This window comes from Corvus moneduloides, chromosome 16 (genome assembly GCF_009650955.1).
Source record: "Corvus moneduloides isolate bCorMon1 chromosome 16, bCorMon1.pri, whole genome shotgun sequence".
In the NCBI taxonomy this organism is placed as follows: Eukaryota; Metazoa; Chordata; class Aves; order Passeriformes; family Corvidae; genus Corvus; species Corvus moneduloides.
The window spans coordinates 3,847,440-3,866,530 of record NC_045491.1 but is presented as its reverse complement, the minus strand read 5'-3'; the positions used below and the strand labels follow the sequence as shown (position 1 = coordinate 3,866,530).

The following is a 19,091-nucleotide window of genomic DNA, read 5'->3' as shown; positions in this document are numbered from 1 at the left end:
CCCGTAGCCAATGAGAGGCAGGGGGCGGGCGGCGGCGCCAGCGTGGGGCTCAGTTGAATGTGTGAGGCGGCGGCTGCGGGAGGTGCGTGCGGGAACGGGTGGGGGGCGCAGCCCTGGGTCCTCCCGGGGTGGCGGCGGCTCCTCCGGGGGTCCCCCTGCCCGCCCGGAGCTGCGGGAGGGGCGGGGAGGCTCGGCCCGGCCTGGCCACGCCACATGTGTGGCGGTGGCTGAGTGGGCTGCGGCGGAGCCGGGGGTGTGCGCTGGGATGTGAACCAGGCAGGTGTGTGGGGACGCGCAGCCGGGTTCGCGTGTCGGGAAGCGAATCCAGGCGAGCTGGTTATGAAGCGGAGCCGGGTCCTGTGCAGGGGAGCCGGGGGTAGGGGCTGGCCTTGGGGTGCCCTCCTGCCCAGGGCATGGCCGTGCCCGACACGTGCCAGGTGTGGCTCCGGCGTCACTGAGGTGCCAAACCCCTCCCGTGGCAGCTTCTGCCGTGTTGGGAACCTCCCAACGTGGGTTTGTGGGTTGCTTTTATATTTCAGAGTGTGTTTCAAGGTAAATATTTGTGATTGAGACGACAGTTGCCTGTGTAGTGAAACTGACGCTGAAAGTGACAGTGTTGGGGTAACTGGGGAAAGCCACTTAAATCCGATTTTCTCACAAAGAAATAGTAGGGAGTTACAACAGACCTGGTTTCAGAACCGTGTTTTCTGCAACTCCTTCGCCCGTATGTCAGTCTAAAATTAAAGCTAACGAGACAATTCTTCAAGCGTAGTTGTACCACATTAACCTGTATGAAAACAGAAAAAACCCTGCAGTTTAAACAGAAGTAGTGGCTTAAAACCCTTTAGTAATCCATTAGGCTTACTTGTGAGTGCACACCGATGTGTATTAATGAGATGACTAATAGTCACATGAATGTATTTTGCGTTGAGAGAGGTCTCATTGGTGTTACCTGAGGTAGACAGTTGATCAAACAGTTTGAATGTGGTGTGTTGTCACCTGCAGAAACCACTGCTTCAAGTATGGGGAATTTATATGTCACTGAGGCATTTTCCACAACAGGGCCCCAGAAGACAAAAGGTGTGGAGATTCCTACAGGAGACTGGCATTTGAGTTTTACAGTGCCTTAACTACAATGTATTCCTAAAGGAGGCATGAACATTCTCCAAAATGACCCAAATTTCAGTGCAGACGTACATTTCACAGTTAAGCAGTCACAAATAATTACCATACCAGTGTAATTATAGTATAACTGTCTGTATGTGAGACTGCCATTTAATATTAGAAAAGGTTCTAACTGTGGTTTGAACCTTTCTGTTACAGAACAGCATTTTAGAATGCCGAAAATGATTGTGGAAAACAAAGAAAAGAAAGCAGAAAAAAGAAAAAAGCTGAAGCAACATGTGGCCCAAAAGGATGAGCTGGAAGTGGAAACTAAACCGAAGAAGAAGAAGCAAAAGCTGCAGGTTTGGCTCTTTAATTCAATACGATATGGATTTGTTGTTGCTGTAGATTCTGTTCTGAACATGAGTGTAGTGTTGCATTCAGTTGCAGTGATTCCTTGGATGCAATATGCCTAGAGTGAAAGCTAAAAGGAAAAGAGGAATTGAGCCAAATCTGGGTACAGTCGTGGCAGGCAGAGAGGTGATCTCTGTTTGTTTTGGATGTTTCTGTGACAGAGAATGGATGTGGGTGAAATGTGAACCAAGTGAGGAGCTGTCATATGGCAGTCTCGGTGTAGCTTCAGTCTTCATGTGATCCTGAGTGCCTGGGAAAGCATGAAAGATGTTTTCTTGGAAATTCTCCTGGTTTTTGGACAGAATGTCAAGTGGCCAGAAGGTGTCAGCAGTCCCTTTGTATTGCTGAACATTTTATGAATTGTTTTATGAGAATGAAATTAGGAATCTCAATTTGTTACTTAAGTGGAAACTTGGAGCTGGAAGGTTTTTTGGGTGTTTTTTTGTGATGGAAATTATGCATAAACAGGACAATCCAATTCTGCTGTTCTTTAGTGGTTTCTGTGGAATGAGGATCAAAGAACTAGAAAGCAGTTCAAGAAGTGGAGAGGGAAAGCAGGTTTTTTTCCTCAGGAATTCTTGAGGATCACCTCAAGAAGCCATGGTCTTAATTCTCTTGTGTTTCCTGGCCTAACATAAAATAGATGTGAACACTGCTTGTTACTTCCTTTATCATGAGTTGTATAGGTCAATGCAGATCATATAACTAAAAATTAGTACTTATTTTGCTGTTAGAGTTTAGTTAAGCTTATTGGCAAGAACCTATTTAAAGAACTTTTGCATTTATAAGTGTCTCTAGGTATTGCATTTAGAGATTGGGAAGCTTAAAATAAGAAAAGCCAGCCTATTGGCAGAAGCTACTCAGAGGTCTGTACATTTTTGAATTTTGAACTCGGCATAAATGTTCCTAAATAGGAAAAGACTGCATCTTTGTCAAAGCAAAAATAGGAAATTTTGCATTTATAGCTGAATAAGAGGGAATGTTTCTCTTTTCCTTTGCATTATAGACTGTGGATTTGCAGTGCTAAAGTTGAATTTGAGTGAAAATAATTTTCCAGAATAAAGCAGTGTGAAATTGAAATGTCAAAATGAAAATTTTATTGCCTGTGACAGTCTGTATAACTTCATGTAAAACTGCCAAACATTCCAGGTGGGCCTCAAGCCCCTGGCAAGTGGGGCCTCTTTGGACCATCTGATGTCCAATGTTAAGTTCTTAGAACACCCAAATGAGTTTTGTGGGCTGTGCAGACTGTAGGACTGTGAAAGGAAGAGCAAATAGTCATGGAAAGAAGAATCCTTAATACTCTTAGGGAACACCAGTAAGCACAACAGTTCTTGGAATCATAAAAGTTGATGCCAGTGGGTGGCTTGAACATGTATATAGTGAGTTTTTGGGAATGCCATATAAGGTCTATGACAAGCCATTTCTTGGCATCAGCTTTATAAACTGTAACTGTTGACAGCAGGAAAGTCTAAGTTAATAGACCACTTTTTTTTTTATTTGTTTGAAGTGAATGTTGAGAATGAAAAATGCGAGGCAGCTCTTAAACAATTTTACTTTAGAAGTGGTTAAAGAAAGTTAATTGCTTGGCAGTTCGGTTGTTACTCAGTGTAAGTACGCCCAGCTTTGTGGGAAATGCTTGGTTAAGGCACACTGGCAATTATGCTTTAAAGTGCTTTTGGTCATCAAACGTTGTCAGCATGGAAAGGGTAGTAGAGACCAAGGTAAAACTGCTCTGTGTGAACAGGAAGATCAGGAGGAACTCTGTGCTCAGTGTGGATGGTTCCAAGTAAGAAATTTGGAACAAAAATTAAGGCAACTGCTGAGAGGGTTTATTATGCGCCCTTACTTTCTTTAGTTTGATTTCTGTTACTTTAAAATAAGCTGGAATTTTGCTAGATCTACAGGAATTCCTGAATTATGGTGACTGGATTCTGATGAGCTGTGATTGGCTTTTAATGCAGTAACTGAATTAAAGAAAATTCTTAAAGTAAGGATGGGTAGGCTCCAGTTTTTCCTAAGGAGTCTCATATGTGGTAGGAAGAAGTCAAAGTGTTTGGTGGGATGGAGGTTTATAGGTTTATTAAGTCACTTTCCTGTGATTGACTTTTTTTTTTTTTTTTTCAATTCCAGTACAGCAAGTTTAATCTCCAAAGTGGAAAATACAAATCTCTAATTGATTTTGTAACAGAGCTGCAGGCAAGCTGAGGTGTGTTTTAAGTGACTGGATTTAGTGTACACTGATCATTCCTTCAAGAAATTTGTTTCAAAAATTCTTACCAGCCTTAGACTAAGGCATTTTTCCTTGGAACAACTTGACCTTTCAGAGTAATCTTGATGTTTTATTGATTTTCATCTACTCAATTTCTTCTGTTTACACTAAATAGCAGTAAGCAATTCAAGACCAATATGAATGTTTTCATGAGTGATCTTAGAACCACACAGCTCTAAATAAGACATCTCTAGTGGAGCCGAGTTTTAAAGTTTAATTAAGTTTTAGATCTTAATTCAGCCTTGTGGTTTTTCTGATAGATTTTCCTAATGTTACTGTTCTGTTCACCTACTTGAAATAATCCCACTTTTTAAACAGATTTTTTTTTAAATCACTGAACATTAGTTTTACGTGTCTTTTAATTACTTTTATAGTTTACTAACATACTTATATGTTGAACTACCAGAATGTTTAAGTTTCTTCTTTCAAACTGTAACATAGGTGAAGGAAAGAGATTTAAAATGTGCCATCTAGCCTGGAGGTTTGAAGCTGAATATTGGCTTCTTAGGTAACAACTTCCTGATGGATCTTTTCTGACAAGTTAATTTTGTTTCAGTTCTCTGAAAAAAAATATTTACAGTGTCATTAACGTGTCATCTTGAAGAAGCAGAACCCTTAGAAGTGTTTCTTTGCAGTTACCCCTGTTTTGCTTCTGTTTATGGATTTTTTCAGCCTTACTTTCAGCTGCCTCAATGCCGCAAAGCTTACTGGAACAGCAGTCCTGACAGTTGTAGCTCTGTAGGTAGGGAACAACGTGTGGTTGCTTTGTTTCCCAGGGCTTTTTGAGTTCTGCCCAGAATGACCTTACTGTGTCAAAAGGATCTCGTCGTTTACGGGCAGCTCTTGTTGCTGCAGTGCTGTTTGCAGAGCTGCTGGCTCTCTGCAGAACAGTAGGAAATTCTTTCAGAACAGAACATGTATTAGGCAAGACTCAAAATTTGTAATCCGTGGAAAACAATATTAATTTCCTGTTCCTTCCCAATTTAGTCTAGTAAACATTGTAACTTCCAGGAAAATGACAATGACTAAGGGACGATCAATCTTTATAAATCAAATCCCCTTGGGTTGAAGGGTACTTTAGGAAGTGCTCATACAACCAGTGGGTACTTTCTTGTTATCTTCAGCGTTGCAAGTGGTTGGAGGAGGAGGAATCAACATTTTCCTCAGCTAAAGGCAGGATCAGTGGGAAAGGAATTTAATTTTTGAGATTCCATACAGATACTACAAACAATGGCAAATAAACAAGTAGCTCATGGTGGTTCTTTCATCGGAGTGTGCAGGTGCCCAAACAGAAAGATCTGTTTACTAAATGGAAAATGGCAAAATTTGTAAAGAAAGGGTTTTTCTGTTTGGCTTTTTGGAGGTTATCATAAAGAACAATATATAATTATTAAGCTGCAAAGCAAACCACAAAAAAAAAAAAAAGATTCTTTAAAATCACTGTTTGGTTGTAGCAGTGGAAAACCCCATAAAATTATGTTTAAGCTGTGCAGATAAACATCTTGGGCATGAGCTCGGTGGAATAACTAGGAATGCTGCTTTGGTATGATCTCTAATGCTGCTTGTAATCGGGTAACTGGGGTAATAATTTGAATGTTTAATGAATGCAAACCAGACATTGGTGCAAACTGATCCAGCAGATACTGCAAAGCTGTCATCAGACAGTGTATTTATTTGTCCGACAACCCACTAATTCATCCCAAAGCCTGTTCGTGAAATAATGAGTTGTGGATGATTTGCAAACAAACTCAGTAATCCTTTATTGTTCCCTTAATTTATTTTTCTAATTAATGGGAAGCTTATCTTGTAGCCATCAAAATAACTTGGTTTATATTTTCCCACCCTAAAAAAAATGCCATGAAGTTAACAACTTAGTGTGATGTTGCAGGATTTTCTTGTGATTACCAGGCTACCAATATTAACTGTATCTTATACACATTAAAAGTATATTTTGGAAACTGTTTGCATTGCAATTCCACTGTCCACTCTTCCTGCACTTGTTTGGTTTTGCTGTGCTTGCTTAATCCTCTGTTGTAAGCATTAGTGTTATCTGGGGTTATTGATTTTTTTTCAAGGAATATGTAAAAAAAAAAATCTTAAATATTGAAAAAAAAAAAAGGAAATAAATTCCAAAAAGTTAATTTTATTTAGCATAACCTCCTAGAATAAGAATCTCGTCTCACACGGGGTTTTTTTTGACCAGCTTTAAAGTATCTTTAACATGCAAATAGAGTTTTGTCCATGTTATGAAGAGAAGATGACATAATCTTTCATCTTCCCCCATCCCTCCATCTCCCCCTGTGCCTTGATGGAAAGATACATCAGCAGAAAGCAGTTTCCCAGTGATAAAGGGGGGGTGGGAGCTATTTCTCCAAGTGGCCAAGCTAAATGTCAGGATGGATATTACTGTGCTCTCGTTAATCTGCTGCGTTTTGTCAGTCTATAATTAAAACATTGGGCCTATTTCTCTTTGCTTTGGGCTGCCTTTCAGTTGAATGTCTATTCTTGGGTTATTTGCTTGGGCTTTTTTTACTTGCACAAAGAGACAAGTTTGCTGGTCCACTGGCTTCTAGTGCCTCTCTGTGTGGTGGCCTTCTGATAGTTATAGGAAATAATTATGAACCTCTAAATCCATGTGGCATTTATGGCTTACTGTGTGACATCTTGCTTGGTTAATCTGCTTTCTTATCTATGCAATATTTCTCAAATTAGGAAAATAAAATAAAAAAAAAGCCCAACCACAAAACAACAAACTTTGAGGGCAGCTGGTTATGGGACTGAAGCGTTGGTTTCCTGCTAACACTTCTTCATCAGAATATTGATAGAATTGCTTCAGATTATTTTATTAAATTACCATACATTTATTTATTTAAAAAAGGGGTAAATTTAATTGTGACACCCATGTAGTGTTTATAGAGAATAGTAGGCCTTTTGTAAACAGACATGTCTAAGAAGGTACAGAATCTTGTCTGAAATATGGATGTGCATAGATTAGGCTGAATAATTTTACATTCCTTTGAAAATTATTTTTGTAATGGTACGAATAGATTTCCCAGGAAAGAGTATTCACAGCTGGGAAAACAGTTGCTACTTTGAAGATGGTTTTCCCAGGCGAAAGGCTCACGTCCCCAACTGTGTTTGGTATAAACAATATGTGGTGTATTTCTTACTTGTGTTTAAAGGAATTGTGCATTCTTCATTACATATTAGCCAGCAAGAGTTTCATGCTAATTCCGGGTATTTGCCTTAATCTGTATCCATTCAAAGTTAATTCCCTACTTTTATTAATAAAGCCAGGGTATTAAATTGATGGGGAATTTGGTGGTGAAACACAACAGTCCCTTCTTTGCTGTTAAGAAGGGAAATTCTTCATTCTCTTCTTGGAGCACGTACTTGTTTCCTCTCAGCCCTCATTCTCTGCTTGATGGTGAGACCTTCCTTGATGGTTCTTGTTGGATTTCCAGTATAAATCCTTGCTTTCATGCCTTAGCTGCAAATATTTAAACAAAATTGAAATTGAGGACAGGATTCTCACTTGTGGGTTGAATTTGTTGAGTGTTCAGTTGTGGAAGGAGCAAAGGCAAGGTCTGCTTGGCTGTGTCACCCAGCTCCAGTCCAGTGAGAACACTGGTTTTGCCCTTTTTCAATTATAAATTTGTTCTGGTTCTGTATTGATGACTTCTAACTCCTCATAGAGAGAGGCATCATCAATGAAAATTGCTGGAAAAGGCCCAAATGGTTCAGTATAGAAAACTTGGCACAAAACCTCAAAATATGTGTAACTTCAATTAAAAAAAAGTCCCATTAACATGTTTGAATTCACAAAATGCATTCACTTGGCAAGAAATTAACTTGTAAGCTTGAAAGGATGTTTGCTGCATTCTGATACAGGATAAAGAGCAGAGAAATGGGCATTCAAAGGCAATTATTCTTGACAGGGCTTAAAACTTGGAAATGTGTATAGTATAATATATTAATGGAGGCCTGATTCTTGTGGATTTGTTACTTCCTCTTTATTGCTCTTCATACTGTTTTGTTAATGTTAATTGGTTCAAAAAACCTAAAATGGCATGGATTTGGATATTTAAAATAAGCTTATTCTAAAAAGCAGCCCTGTCATTGATGAAATGCTGCTGCTTGTTTAAACAATGTGGGAGTCTGGTATAATGATTTTTATAAAATATGACTTTTTGTGTGTTGATGAAATAGATTCAAAAATTTAAACCCCCCAGTGTTTTGGCCCAGATAAAAGGGAGGTGATGGCTCCTTCCATAGTATGAATGAGAAATGAGAAGTTTTCTCCTTCAAAATGCCTTTTGTGTTTAGATGCAATATTGTGGACCACATGAAAGATCAGTGTATATTTATGTATGTTAATAAATTACAGCATAGATAAAATGGCTCTTGGGTATTAGATCAAAGCCACACAGATTAATAAATACTTGGAAAGTGCTTGTCTGTTATATCCAACAAGTAATTAGAACAGAAAATTAATCTTTGACTTTTAGAACCTGCCTGAAATATCGAGGGTACAAGCATGAAGGTATTTGACAAGGGAACCAGACTCTGTCTTTGAATGCGTTTACCTGTTTCTAATTGAATCCCACAGGAGTTCTGTAGGACATCAAACGGAAGAGCATCAACCAGTGTTTTATTAAATTTCTCAGCATTATCTTAATAATTTGCATCTGTAAACCAGGCTATTGCAAACAGCATATACATAAGGGCAGACAGCTCTTCCTGCCATCTCGGAGTTTGAAAGACGTCAAAGCTGTTCAGAGAATGTACTGAGAGCTTAGAGCTGCATTGCTTAAAAGGGAGCAGAGTGGTTATGTAAAGAGAAGAGAAAATCCAAAGCATCCGTGGAAAAGACATGCTTTTAGTAACTGTTACTGCATCCTACCTTTATATTATGGACTGAATGCTAAAGGGGAGTTATTCATCCTTCCCCACTCGTAAAATAACTCGGTGGTTACAGAGCTGTTGCACTGAACTGTAATACAAAGGTCATTGAAACTGGTCATGGGCTTTTTGTAAACTTAGGAGCCTTCATGCACCTCACTGGCTCATTCTTTTTTCAAAAATACCGTCGGAATAGACAAGCTTTTCCTGTTTTATTATGCAAGTCCCATCTTTCATGGCTTTCAAGCCTGTACTCCAAAGGCATTTTTAAATAAACTTGTGAAGTTGGGGTTTTTTAATTGTAAAATTTACCATGCTTTGCTTAAACTGTGGTTGTCGTCTTTACAAGGATTTGTCTAGATTAACTCATGATCTAGTTTGGGCTTAGAATAGAAGCAGTCAACTGTCCTGATCCAATAGGTCTTGGAATGAAATCTCTGGCCAAGACACAAAAGGTCTCACTCGGTATCTGTGAGAGTCAAGAAGAGCACAGATCAGCAGGGGACAGGGGCAGATTTCCGTGGTCCTCGTGGACACCTTGTTTTGGGCTGAGGATGCTGTCAGGTTCTGTGTGTTCCAAAGTTGACTCCAGCAGTGCCTCTGCCAGCAAGGCTGGGCTTCTGATCCCACAACACTCCAACAGTGTCACCCATCATCAGGCAGCTTTAATTAGCATAAGAAAATAACGTGTCATGTTTCTCACTGTTCTGGAGAATGAACTTGTAATATCAGAAGTAATTATTCTGACTTTGTCTTTGGAAGCCAAGCAAGTTTATAAATTAAGTTCCCCCACACGTCACTGTCTGTATCTTCCTCCCACCTTGATACTCAGTTGACAGGTGGATATTTGGAATACTATCACATTGTTTAAGTGAGCTCTTTCTTTGGTTTCTTTCTGAGTTTGCTGTGTGCACTTCAGAGCACAAAAGGTTTCTGTAGTCAGGTACAGGCTATTTCTCTTTTGTAGTTCTGAATGGAGAGAGAATGAAAGGAAGAAAATCTGATTTGCCACTAAATTACTGTTTCTATTGAGGGAATGCCTGGGAAAGGAAATATTTCTGCTGCTGAGGCAGAAAACAAATCTATCTCCAGCACTATTAGGCAATTCTACCACTGAGCTCTTTCTGTAAAAATCGCCTTAACTCCTATTCTAAGGACAATTCAACAATATCCTGATAATTTTCCTGTTTCTCTACTATGTCTTTTTTCTCCCCACAGTTTTTTAATAGTCCTTCCAGAAAACACATTCAATGTCATTTGGAAAGGTCTTAAACCTTTTCGGTGATTTTGCTTGCAGGTCAAGTGAACTGGGACTTGTAAGCAAAGCTGCTGCTTTGGAAAGGCTTACCCTGCTGCATTAAATATTTATTTTGAGAAGGTAGGATTTTACTTTTTGGTAATGAACAGCTCAGTAGTTTAATTCAGACCTTTGAAATGTCTGTATATACCTGTAGCAGAGTGTTTGAACAATGTGAGAAAACAGGTTGGAAACCTGAATATGGTTTTTATCGTGGGGGTTGAACAGTTTCAAAAGCCATTCTAAACAGGCAGGTGACTTTGTGAGACTCAGGCAAGCATCTTTATATTTTGTAGTGGCAGTTAGTGGACATATGTAAAATAAATGAAGTAGCACGTAAGAAGGGGAGTTGAAAGTAGAGCTGATCCTGCACAGTCTGCAGTCCTGAGAGGGCATGGCTCCTGTGTTGGCATGTAGGGTGGCTCAATATGCAGCTGTTTATTCTGAGCTCCTGGCTGTGTCATGCTGCCATGTGATGGAATGGAAGTCTAAAAGGAAGCCCAAACCCAAGGGTTAAAAGTTTGTTGTATTAAATGTCACTGTGGAATAAATAGTTTGGGTAATACTGTTGAAGAAAGGACACCTAAATTATAAATATGGATGGAGGGTGTTCAGATTTTCATATCTGGTGTGTCTCTCTTTAAAACATAGCACAGGGCATGTGCCACAACACACCTCCCTGACAGCAGAGCTTAAGGGTGTAGAGAAAAGGTATTCTGTGTGCATGGCTTAAAAGTGACTTGTTCCCTATCACATGATGTTGCAATTTGAACATTAAAAAGGACAAATAAGCAGTTCATTTGGCCCTGTGCTCTTCTGTGGTGAAAACATTAAATATTTTTCTGATGGTCTGAATAGGTAAGGTAAGACTTAGAGTGAAATGGAAGGATACTGTCCCTTAAATTCAAATCAAGCCCTTATCTTCGTTGTTTTCAATCAAAATCAAATTAATTCATTGGCTCACCTTCATGAGTAGCTATTAAAATTCAAACCTGCTTCTTCATGCACTCACTTGTTTTTAGTTATGCGGAAACAAGTTCCAATGGAATTAATGATAATCAGGGTTGAACTTGACATGCTTTTACTTACGGTAAACCACTCTTAACACATTTTTTATGTGACAATCCTAACCATTTAAAATTGTCCAGACAACCTTTTCCCTTTTGCAGTCTTAATAAACAGCTGAGAGAATACAGCAAAATCCTTACACGGGAAAAAATTCAGTTAGACTCTAACACAACTTGATGGCTGGAAAAAAGATTAGAGCCTGCACTGTACAGCCAGTGAATTTTGTTTGAAACACAGATACTTAGTCTGAAACTTTACAAGCATTTTCTTGTAAAACTTTGTGCTCAGGTTTTTTTTCAAGCTTTTGAAGGGAGAGGTGACTTTTCTTGCATCTTGCCCGTATTATATCAACGCCTTGCACAGAATCTGGGATCGTCTGACTCATTGATTCAAATTCTCTGTCACATGCCCTCCCATCCTGTAATGCTTTTCATAAATGAATCAAGCTTTATCTTTAGGCTGACCGACTTTGCATTTTCAAGGCGTGGATGTTGTGTCTTTGCAGTCAGTATTTAGTGTATCTCCTAAAACTTAAAAGAATGCAGTTACAGAATCTCTTCAACATGTTAAAGAGGTCTCACGTAACTCTTTTGCTCATATCTTTTTACACAGCTGAGGGAAGCCTGCTGCTTTCAGTTGCATCAGGTCCAGATCGCTGCTAGTTTGTGCTGTTTGCACTGATTTTGTTTCTAGATACTCAGTTATACTCTGTGCATTCAAGGCATTCCTGTGCTAAGGTATTATTTTCAAAAGCAGTTAATGGCTTCAGGGAATTTTTGATTATTCCCTCTCTCCTCTCTTCTGTGAGCTTTTCCTAACACTAGACATTTCATGGCTGGAACTTGCTATAGACTATTACAGCAAAGATAGTAAGCATCTGTGGTAAACAGGTTTTTAAATCTCATCGTTGTCATCAGTCCAGTGTTTGAGAAAGGCATATGGAATCCTTTCCTTAAACTCAGCAATTAAACAATTTGTGAGAGACCAGAGGAAAAAAAAGTGAAGAAGTTGTATCAAAATTCTTGCTCCCATTGCCTTTTTCCTCTGCACTCTAGAAAAGGTTTTATTTACTGGTGATTATGTTCTTTGAAATTAAAGAAAATGACATACCAAGCTGAGATCTTTTTGGTCCATGGATAAGCGAGTTACTGCAAGATGGTGGCTTGCAGAAAGCATGTTGTGTACATAAACACATGGAAGTTGTATGACATTTCTGTAAATATTACTTGTACAGAGTTACTGTTAAAAAAAAGCTTTGGGAATAAATGTGCAGTTTTTTCAGCTGGGAGAGTGCTTTGCATTTAAAGTAAGAACTATGTTTAAATTTAGTAATTTCAGGCACAGTTCATAAGCCTGTGCCAAAATATCAGCAGTAAGGAATCATCAGGTATTGTAGATTTGTAATTGGGTTTTAAACATGCCGTAAGTTGTTTTGGGCTGAGTAAATATTGTTTTCTTAATGCTATAGTAATCTGATCTTTCCTAGATTTCACTGTATATTACTGAGTTTGATCACTTCGAAACAAGCTGTTTTGTAGGATGCCTGAGCAGGCGTTTGGTATTGCTGTTTGTTTATTATTTTAAGCTTCTGCACAAAGACTTTTCTTGATTTGTGTTCTGCAGGAGTAGCAGAAGGGCTTCTACCATAGCCTTGATCAAAAACATGATCACTGTATTGGAAGGAAGGAGGAGGGAAAAGGATCATATTCCTATAAAACCAAAACAAGCAAGAACTACAACTGGGAAAGTGTGTTCCTGTAACGCCAAATAAGTTCTTTATTCGTGGCAAGTGTCAGGGTTGCACAAACCTAATAAATCTGTAAGCTCAAGATGTGTCCTACTCCTCAGAATTGCATTGCCAAGACAATGATCCCTTCCTGCAGCTGGCTGTTGTCTGAAATAGCCATCCTTAATGGTGTGATTAATGTCTATTGGCAATCCATGGGACCTGAGTAATTGTGGCTAATTCCAAAAGGGAAAATACTGACGAGAAAGGGCTACGTGTGATGCAGCACAGTGGTGGGAGATGACTTGCTGAGTGGTTTTTAGCAACTTGTGCTATGAGAGGAGATCTATTTGGTGTTCTACAGGGAGGATGGGACCAAAGGACATTTTTCTTTAGATTATGATTAGCAATTGCTTGCAAATAATCTGCAGTTGCCGCAGATTCCACCCTGCAGTTCCTGCTGGAATATCCAGCTATCTATTTCAAATTCAACCATCATCGTCTTGTGGCCTTTCTGTTTATAGGTCAGGTCTTTTGTGGCCAAAACTTCCACTAGGAAACTTGAGATATTTCGTGAGAAATATGAGTGGAATCATCGTTTTCACTGTTTTCTTTATTGCTTTAGTGGCTTTAGTCATTGTTTTAAAGGTCTACATTTAAAAATCCTTTAAAATCTGTTATTGTGCTAATTAATTAATATACGACATTTGAAAATAGGACAGAGCATCTTATTCTGCTGAGCTCTGGTGCTTCAGTCAATAAGCACAGAAGTGAAATGAGTTTGTTCACTTGAGAGATGCAGCAAGTGATGTTTTAATGATCTTGCATGCTAATTTCTAGGAACTTTATAGCTTCCCCTGAACAAGTTCAGGAGTAACCTGTGCTAAACATCAATCAGATTTAAAACCCAATTATTTGCTAGAAGAAAGGAAACACTGTAGTTTTCCAGTAAGTGGTGCTATCATTTGTTTGCTTCCTGTAATTAATCTTCAAATGATCAAAGCATCCAACATGCATCTTACAGTCTTGAAAGGCTGGTGGTTTCTGGAGGTGGGATGGGTGTGCACAAAGTTCAGACCTGATGATCACTAATCACACTCTCCATTATGTGTGTTCCTCCTTTCTGAAAATTGAGGTTCCCGTCACTTTCATAAGCAATATCTACACAATATCTACAATATCTTTTGCAGAAAGTGATACTTCCTTAAAAACCACAGCATTTTGTTCTGGCAATCAGAAGAGACTCACAGAAAGTGAGGAGATCTCATGTAATGTGCACTCAAATCTGAAGGCAGGTGTGAATGTACTCAGTGTTGGTGCACTGGCATTTTTGACAAAAGGGCCAATTATGTTTGTTCTGGGAGAGATTATTTGGGTCAATCCTTAAAAGACAGAATGAAGCACTACATTGTGCTTCTGTGAAGTTCTTTGAGATGAGCATATAGTTACAGATGATTTTAGTTTTGATCAAGTACTGATGTAAACAGTAGATTACATTTAAGAGACAAAAACTCATCACTGTGCTTGATTATATTAAGATTAAAAAAACCTAATAATGGAAGACATGCTAGAATACAGTGACGATAGTACTATGTAGTTCTTGTAAGCAGAGTCATTTATCTTAACGTGTTTGGGTGGAAAAAAATCAATGTTTTATGCATCTCCACATCAATATGTTGTAATGATTTTTCCTCGCTGTTACGGCAGCTTCATTATTTCAGTGGAAGTACCTTATATACACCAGCAAAGTATCATCTCTGATAATCAGATTACATCTAGAGTCTTCCTAAATTGATAAAATTTTCTCTTATATTGTCACTCATACATGTATAATACAAAATAAAGCTTCTTCAGTGCTCAGCTTTTAATAATCCTGTTCATAATTAAATATAAATCTGACTAAAACATATTCTTCTACATTAAAGTCTTGTCATAAAAACATTTTGAATATAAACCTTCAATACTCAGTAGGGCGATACAATATATATATATATACACACACAAATGCACTTTTTTTTCTGTTAGTAGCAAGCATTTTGTTCACTATTTGCACAACTTCACAGTCATATGTTTTATACAATGACACTAAATCAGACTTCTGATTGCTCATTACTGTCAGGAATGACAGACGTTAAGGCAGCCTGACAGAAGCGATGCAGTGTTGACATTTTTGTTTTCTGTTCAATGTACAGTCGCAGTTTGTCTCTGAAGGTTTCCCCCAGAAAACTGTAAATTAAGGGGTTCAAGCAGCTATTAGAAAAAGCTGCTAGGTTCACAATATGTCCTGTTAAAGGATAATCATGCCTGAAGGATGGGCTGTTTGAAGAGACGGGCTCGCTTTTCCTCTGGAGAAGTTGGACGCTAATGAAGACGTTTTCAGGGAGCCAGCAGATAAAGAAAACCAGGACAACAACAAAAATCATGCGCAGAGCCTTCTGTCGCCGCAGACGGAGACTCCTGTGCTTGTGTGCTTTTATAAGGACTCGAACAATTAATGAGTAACAAAGACCGATGATCACAAAGGGGATAATAAAGCCCAGGGTTATCTCTAGCCACTGGATTTCTTTTACATCTGCAAAACAAAAGTAGACCTCTCCGGTGTGTTGTAAGTGCACGGCTGTAAATGGGACTAGAGCTGCCGAAATGGACGCCATCCATATGAGCCCACAGCTCAATCTAGCGTGCTGCATAGTGCGAAATAGGTTGGACCTCATTACTTTGGCCAGTGCTAGGTATCTGTCAAAACTCATCCATGTCAGAAAGAAAATGCTGCTATACATGTTGATCTGAAGGAACAAAGACATAAAGGTACAGATGATGGTGATATCGTAGTACTTCTCGTCAAGATTAAACACCTCAATGAGAGAATCAGCCACTAGAATGAGATCAGCCACTGCCAGGTTTATGAAGTAAAGGTCTGGAATTGTCATTTTTTCCCGAAAGCTAATGTTGACAACCAGTATCAGAATGTTTCCCACAAAACCGATAGGAAAAAGGAATATTGTGTAAAGACACGATAAGAAAAGGCCGATAACATATTGTTGGTGTTCTGATTTATCAGCTAATCTAGAGGATATGCTTTCGTTACACAAATGGGATCCATTCAGGTTAAAAGTTGTGCTGTTACATATAACAGGTGATATTGAGGCAGAATAAGTTTCCATGGTTAAAATATCTGCAGAAAAGGTATTAGTACTCACAGTTTGGTGGCAATACCAAAAAACCCAGGTTTTTGGTTGGTTTCAACTGAATTCCTAGTAAGCATTTTTTATTGAAATTGAAAAAGATACAGACTTTTGTATAGGAAACTAAAATGCTTTAGAAGTCAGATTAATTATCTTAAAACTGACTGAAATATAATACTACAAATAGTGAATGTCTTAATTTGTTTTACAGGACACTATATACATTGCAAATGAGAGAATTTGCACTTCCTGTATGCCTTAAGATCATGTAGGAATCTTTTTACCATGGTGGTACTTGGGTCTCTTTAATACAAGCTTTTCATCAACAGTGTTTCCTCATGCAAGTTGGAAGGCTGTGGAATTCTAGCTCCATTTGTTTTCTTTTAATAATCAATGAGCATCCTTGGACCTGCAATTTGCAAATGGAAAACGATTAATCTCATATTCCAGCACTGTTCCATGTGCCATTAGCTTCTGCTAACCTAACATCACAGCTGAGGTTGTAGGAAACATCATGTTCTAATACATATGCAAAGGTTCACTTAAAAGAATTTAAATTTCTTCTAAATGATGATACATCGTGAAGGCAGGTCTGTCAAAATTGTGCACCCCCTTCAAGGTTCAGTATTAGAAAATGCAGAAACACAGAGAAATCAGATTAGTGAGTTTAGCCTATTAAAGAAAAATTGTATTTTTTCATATATAGATTATATATTTATTCTATCAGCTTGTAAGGCTAATAAATAGCAGAGTCTGTGGCTGAGAAGGCAACAGAGATGAAAAGCAGTTGGTTCCTGCTGCTTTCAGTGGGAGGGAAAGGCAAATTTTAGAAATGAAGGTAATGCAAGCAGCGTATTGATTTACACCAACATTATTATACTCTATTTGTTTTCCGTTGTGATTTATTATGTTTCACTGACTTCCGGGTAGTAATGGAAAATACCAGTTGCCAGATTTGTTTACTTCTAAATGTTGAATGTTATGCACTTGAAGCATTGCGAGAAGTTTGCTTAAAAAAAGAAAGAGCCAAACAAAAGACACCCCAAACAAATAAAACAGCAAGAAAATTATAAACCACAGTATTTTGTGTTAAGGTTTAAATATTTTGAGCTGCTCTAATCTTCCTCTTACCATCAAAGCCTTGATTTTTATTTACATGAAAACATATTAAAAAAATTGTGTGCTAGTAAAATTCATGCCTATTTTCACATTTTAATGACTTAAATCCTGCCAGTGTGCAGTCTGGGGGAGGAAAGAGCTGACCACTAGTGGAGTAGGAGTGTTAGAATATTTTTAGTCAAAATTATAGCTCTGAGTTTCCTTAAATGTATTCAAGTAATCAGAAATAGCTACAGATGCTTAAATAAAGATATGGATTCCAGAGCTTCTATTTCTTAATGAAACAGGCGTGAGTTCCCAGTACCTGTTGCTGTGTTTTGAATCATTTTAATAGTGTAAATCTTCTTGCTAAAATATCCATATGAAATTACACTTATTAGAAGACGGTTCGGTGTTTGTTTCAAGCATCTATGGAAGTCAGTCATAAACTGTTGTCTTTATGTAAGATCCTTTTATTTGTGAATAAGGCAGTAAAACAGATTTAAATACAATAAAAGATAAGTTAACAGCCCGAGCAATTGATTTTAAAAGGTCGGTCTGTGGTCAGATTTTAATTACATCTGAAAGGCCGCCAAAAGCCCAGCAATTAAAAGCATTACAGGTAACTATGTACTGTGAAACACTTTATTTTACCTTAATTCCATTTCTTCAGAGCTGATTTTCCTCCAGACAGCAGCAGCCTGGTCCTTGCTGGGTGCACACGTAATGGATGTGCCAACTTCCACTGTCCTCTCGGTAAAAACTTGCATTTAGGTGTGCAGAGCTGCAGTGGATGCCACCTGTTGATGATTCAGCAGTAAAACCAAAAATCATATAAAAGTCTATTCTGCTTTAGAACGTATTAAATAAAGGATAGTTTACAAGAGCAAAATGCAGATCTTGCTGCATGTCCTTGGCAATAAAACAAGCTTTATAGATTCCCAGGGTTGTTCTAATTTGTGTGCAGTTGAAGTGCTGCTGAACAGCCTTATAAGGCTAGAATTAACCCTGTTTCTGCTGGTTTCTTTTTTACTAGAACTACTCAAGCATCTTTTCTCTCGTATTTGTCGGTTTTATTTTGCCTCCTGTTCATTGCATCCTCCTTTCTGCCTCTGGTGGTTTTTTTAAGTTTTATAGTCCGTTCAAAGCTAGAGCTCAGCTGATCAGTAATTAAGAGATTTATTTGGAAATTGCAATGAAGCATATTTTATATAGATATAAAGCAATTATTACTGTTATTTGTGCTATTTTTTTAAAAGCCTCTGGGCAGTCTAAAAGGAAATATTTGATTGAAGACATCAAGCATCTGAGAAGAGTCATTTGCTGAACTGCCAAGATAAATTTCAGTTTTCCTACCTTCAAGTCGATCCCATTTTGCTTGTGTGTATTTAAATTTTCAGGTATATGTTGTCATTCTCTTACTTCTTAGAATTGCTCAGCTCAAGATCACATGGATGAAATAAGCTTACTCTACAGAGAATGAGGAGCCTCAGTTTTGCATTAAACCACCAGTGTTGCTGGTGGAATTTTGCATTTCATCTGCAGGGGGTAAAAAAACCCTACTTGACATTTCCAGTAACACCACCTACTGGTGGCCAGGATTCTTAGAAAGGGAAGAAAGTCAAACCTTCCTCAGAAAAGAGCAATATTTTATTTGTGGAAGTTGCTTTCTGTGATTATGTTGATCTGACACCTGAACGTTTAAGTGTACATCGATGCAGCATTCTGCTGCTGCTGGAATAAGATGAATGGGATCTCAGCATTTAGGACTTCAGGAAGGCAATGTGACAGTTTCAGAAGTGTGGAGTAAGCAATTAACATGTCATTCTAATAGATGTATGACACCAATTACAGTGGTCAAATATTTTTAGATTACAAAGATTTCTGTAGAAAAGTGAAGCAGAAGTGCTTTACGTGAATGGTTTGGGAGCAGAAGCACTTTGCCTTCACTGAGGCAGGTATATTATTTGCTGGTTTTTCTGTAACACGCTGTGCATAGGAACAGAGGATTTTGGCTGTGTTACT

The 19,091-nt window shown here is 38.4% G+C and overlaps 1 protein-coding gene and 1 long non-coding RNA gene across 2 annotated transcripts; one reads left to right on the top strand and one right to left on the bottom strand.

Annotated features, from left to right (window-relative positions):
* The first annotated feature begins 9 nt into the window (after positions 1-9).
* On the top strand, positions 10-1,466 carry LOC116452220. Its single transcript, XR_004243437.1, has 2 exons — positions 10-82; positions 1,324-1,466. It is a non-coding gene; the product is annotated as an uncharacterized LOC116452220 (long non-coding RNA).
* An 11,346-nt stretch (positions 1,467-12,812) lies between these two features.
* GPER1 (G protein-coupled estrogen receptor 1) lies at positions 12,813-18,596 on the bottom strand. The gene is made up of 3 exons (XM_032126387.1): positions 18,423-18,596; positions 17,721-17,866; positions 12,813-16,377 (listed from the first exon to the last, which is right to left on the bottom strand). The coding sequence occupies exon 3, from the start codon at positions 15,945-15,947 to the stop codon at positions 14,874-14,876; it is 1,074 nt and encodes a 357-aa protein (XP_031982278.1). The 5' UTR covers positions 15,948-16,377; positions 17,721-17,866; positions 18,423-18,596; the 3' UTR covers positions 12,813-14,873.
* Positions 18,597-19,091: the final 495 nt, after the last annotated feature.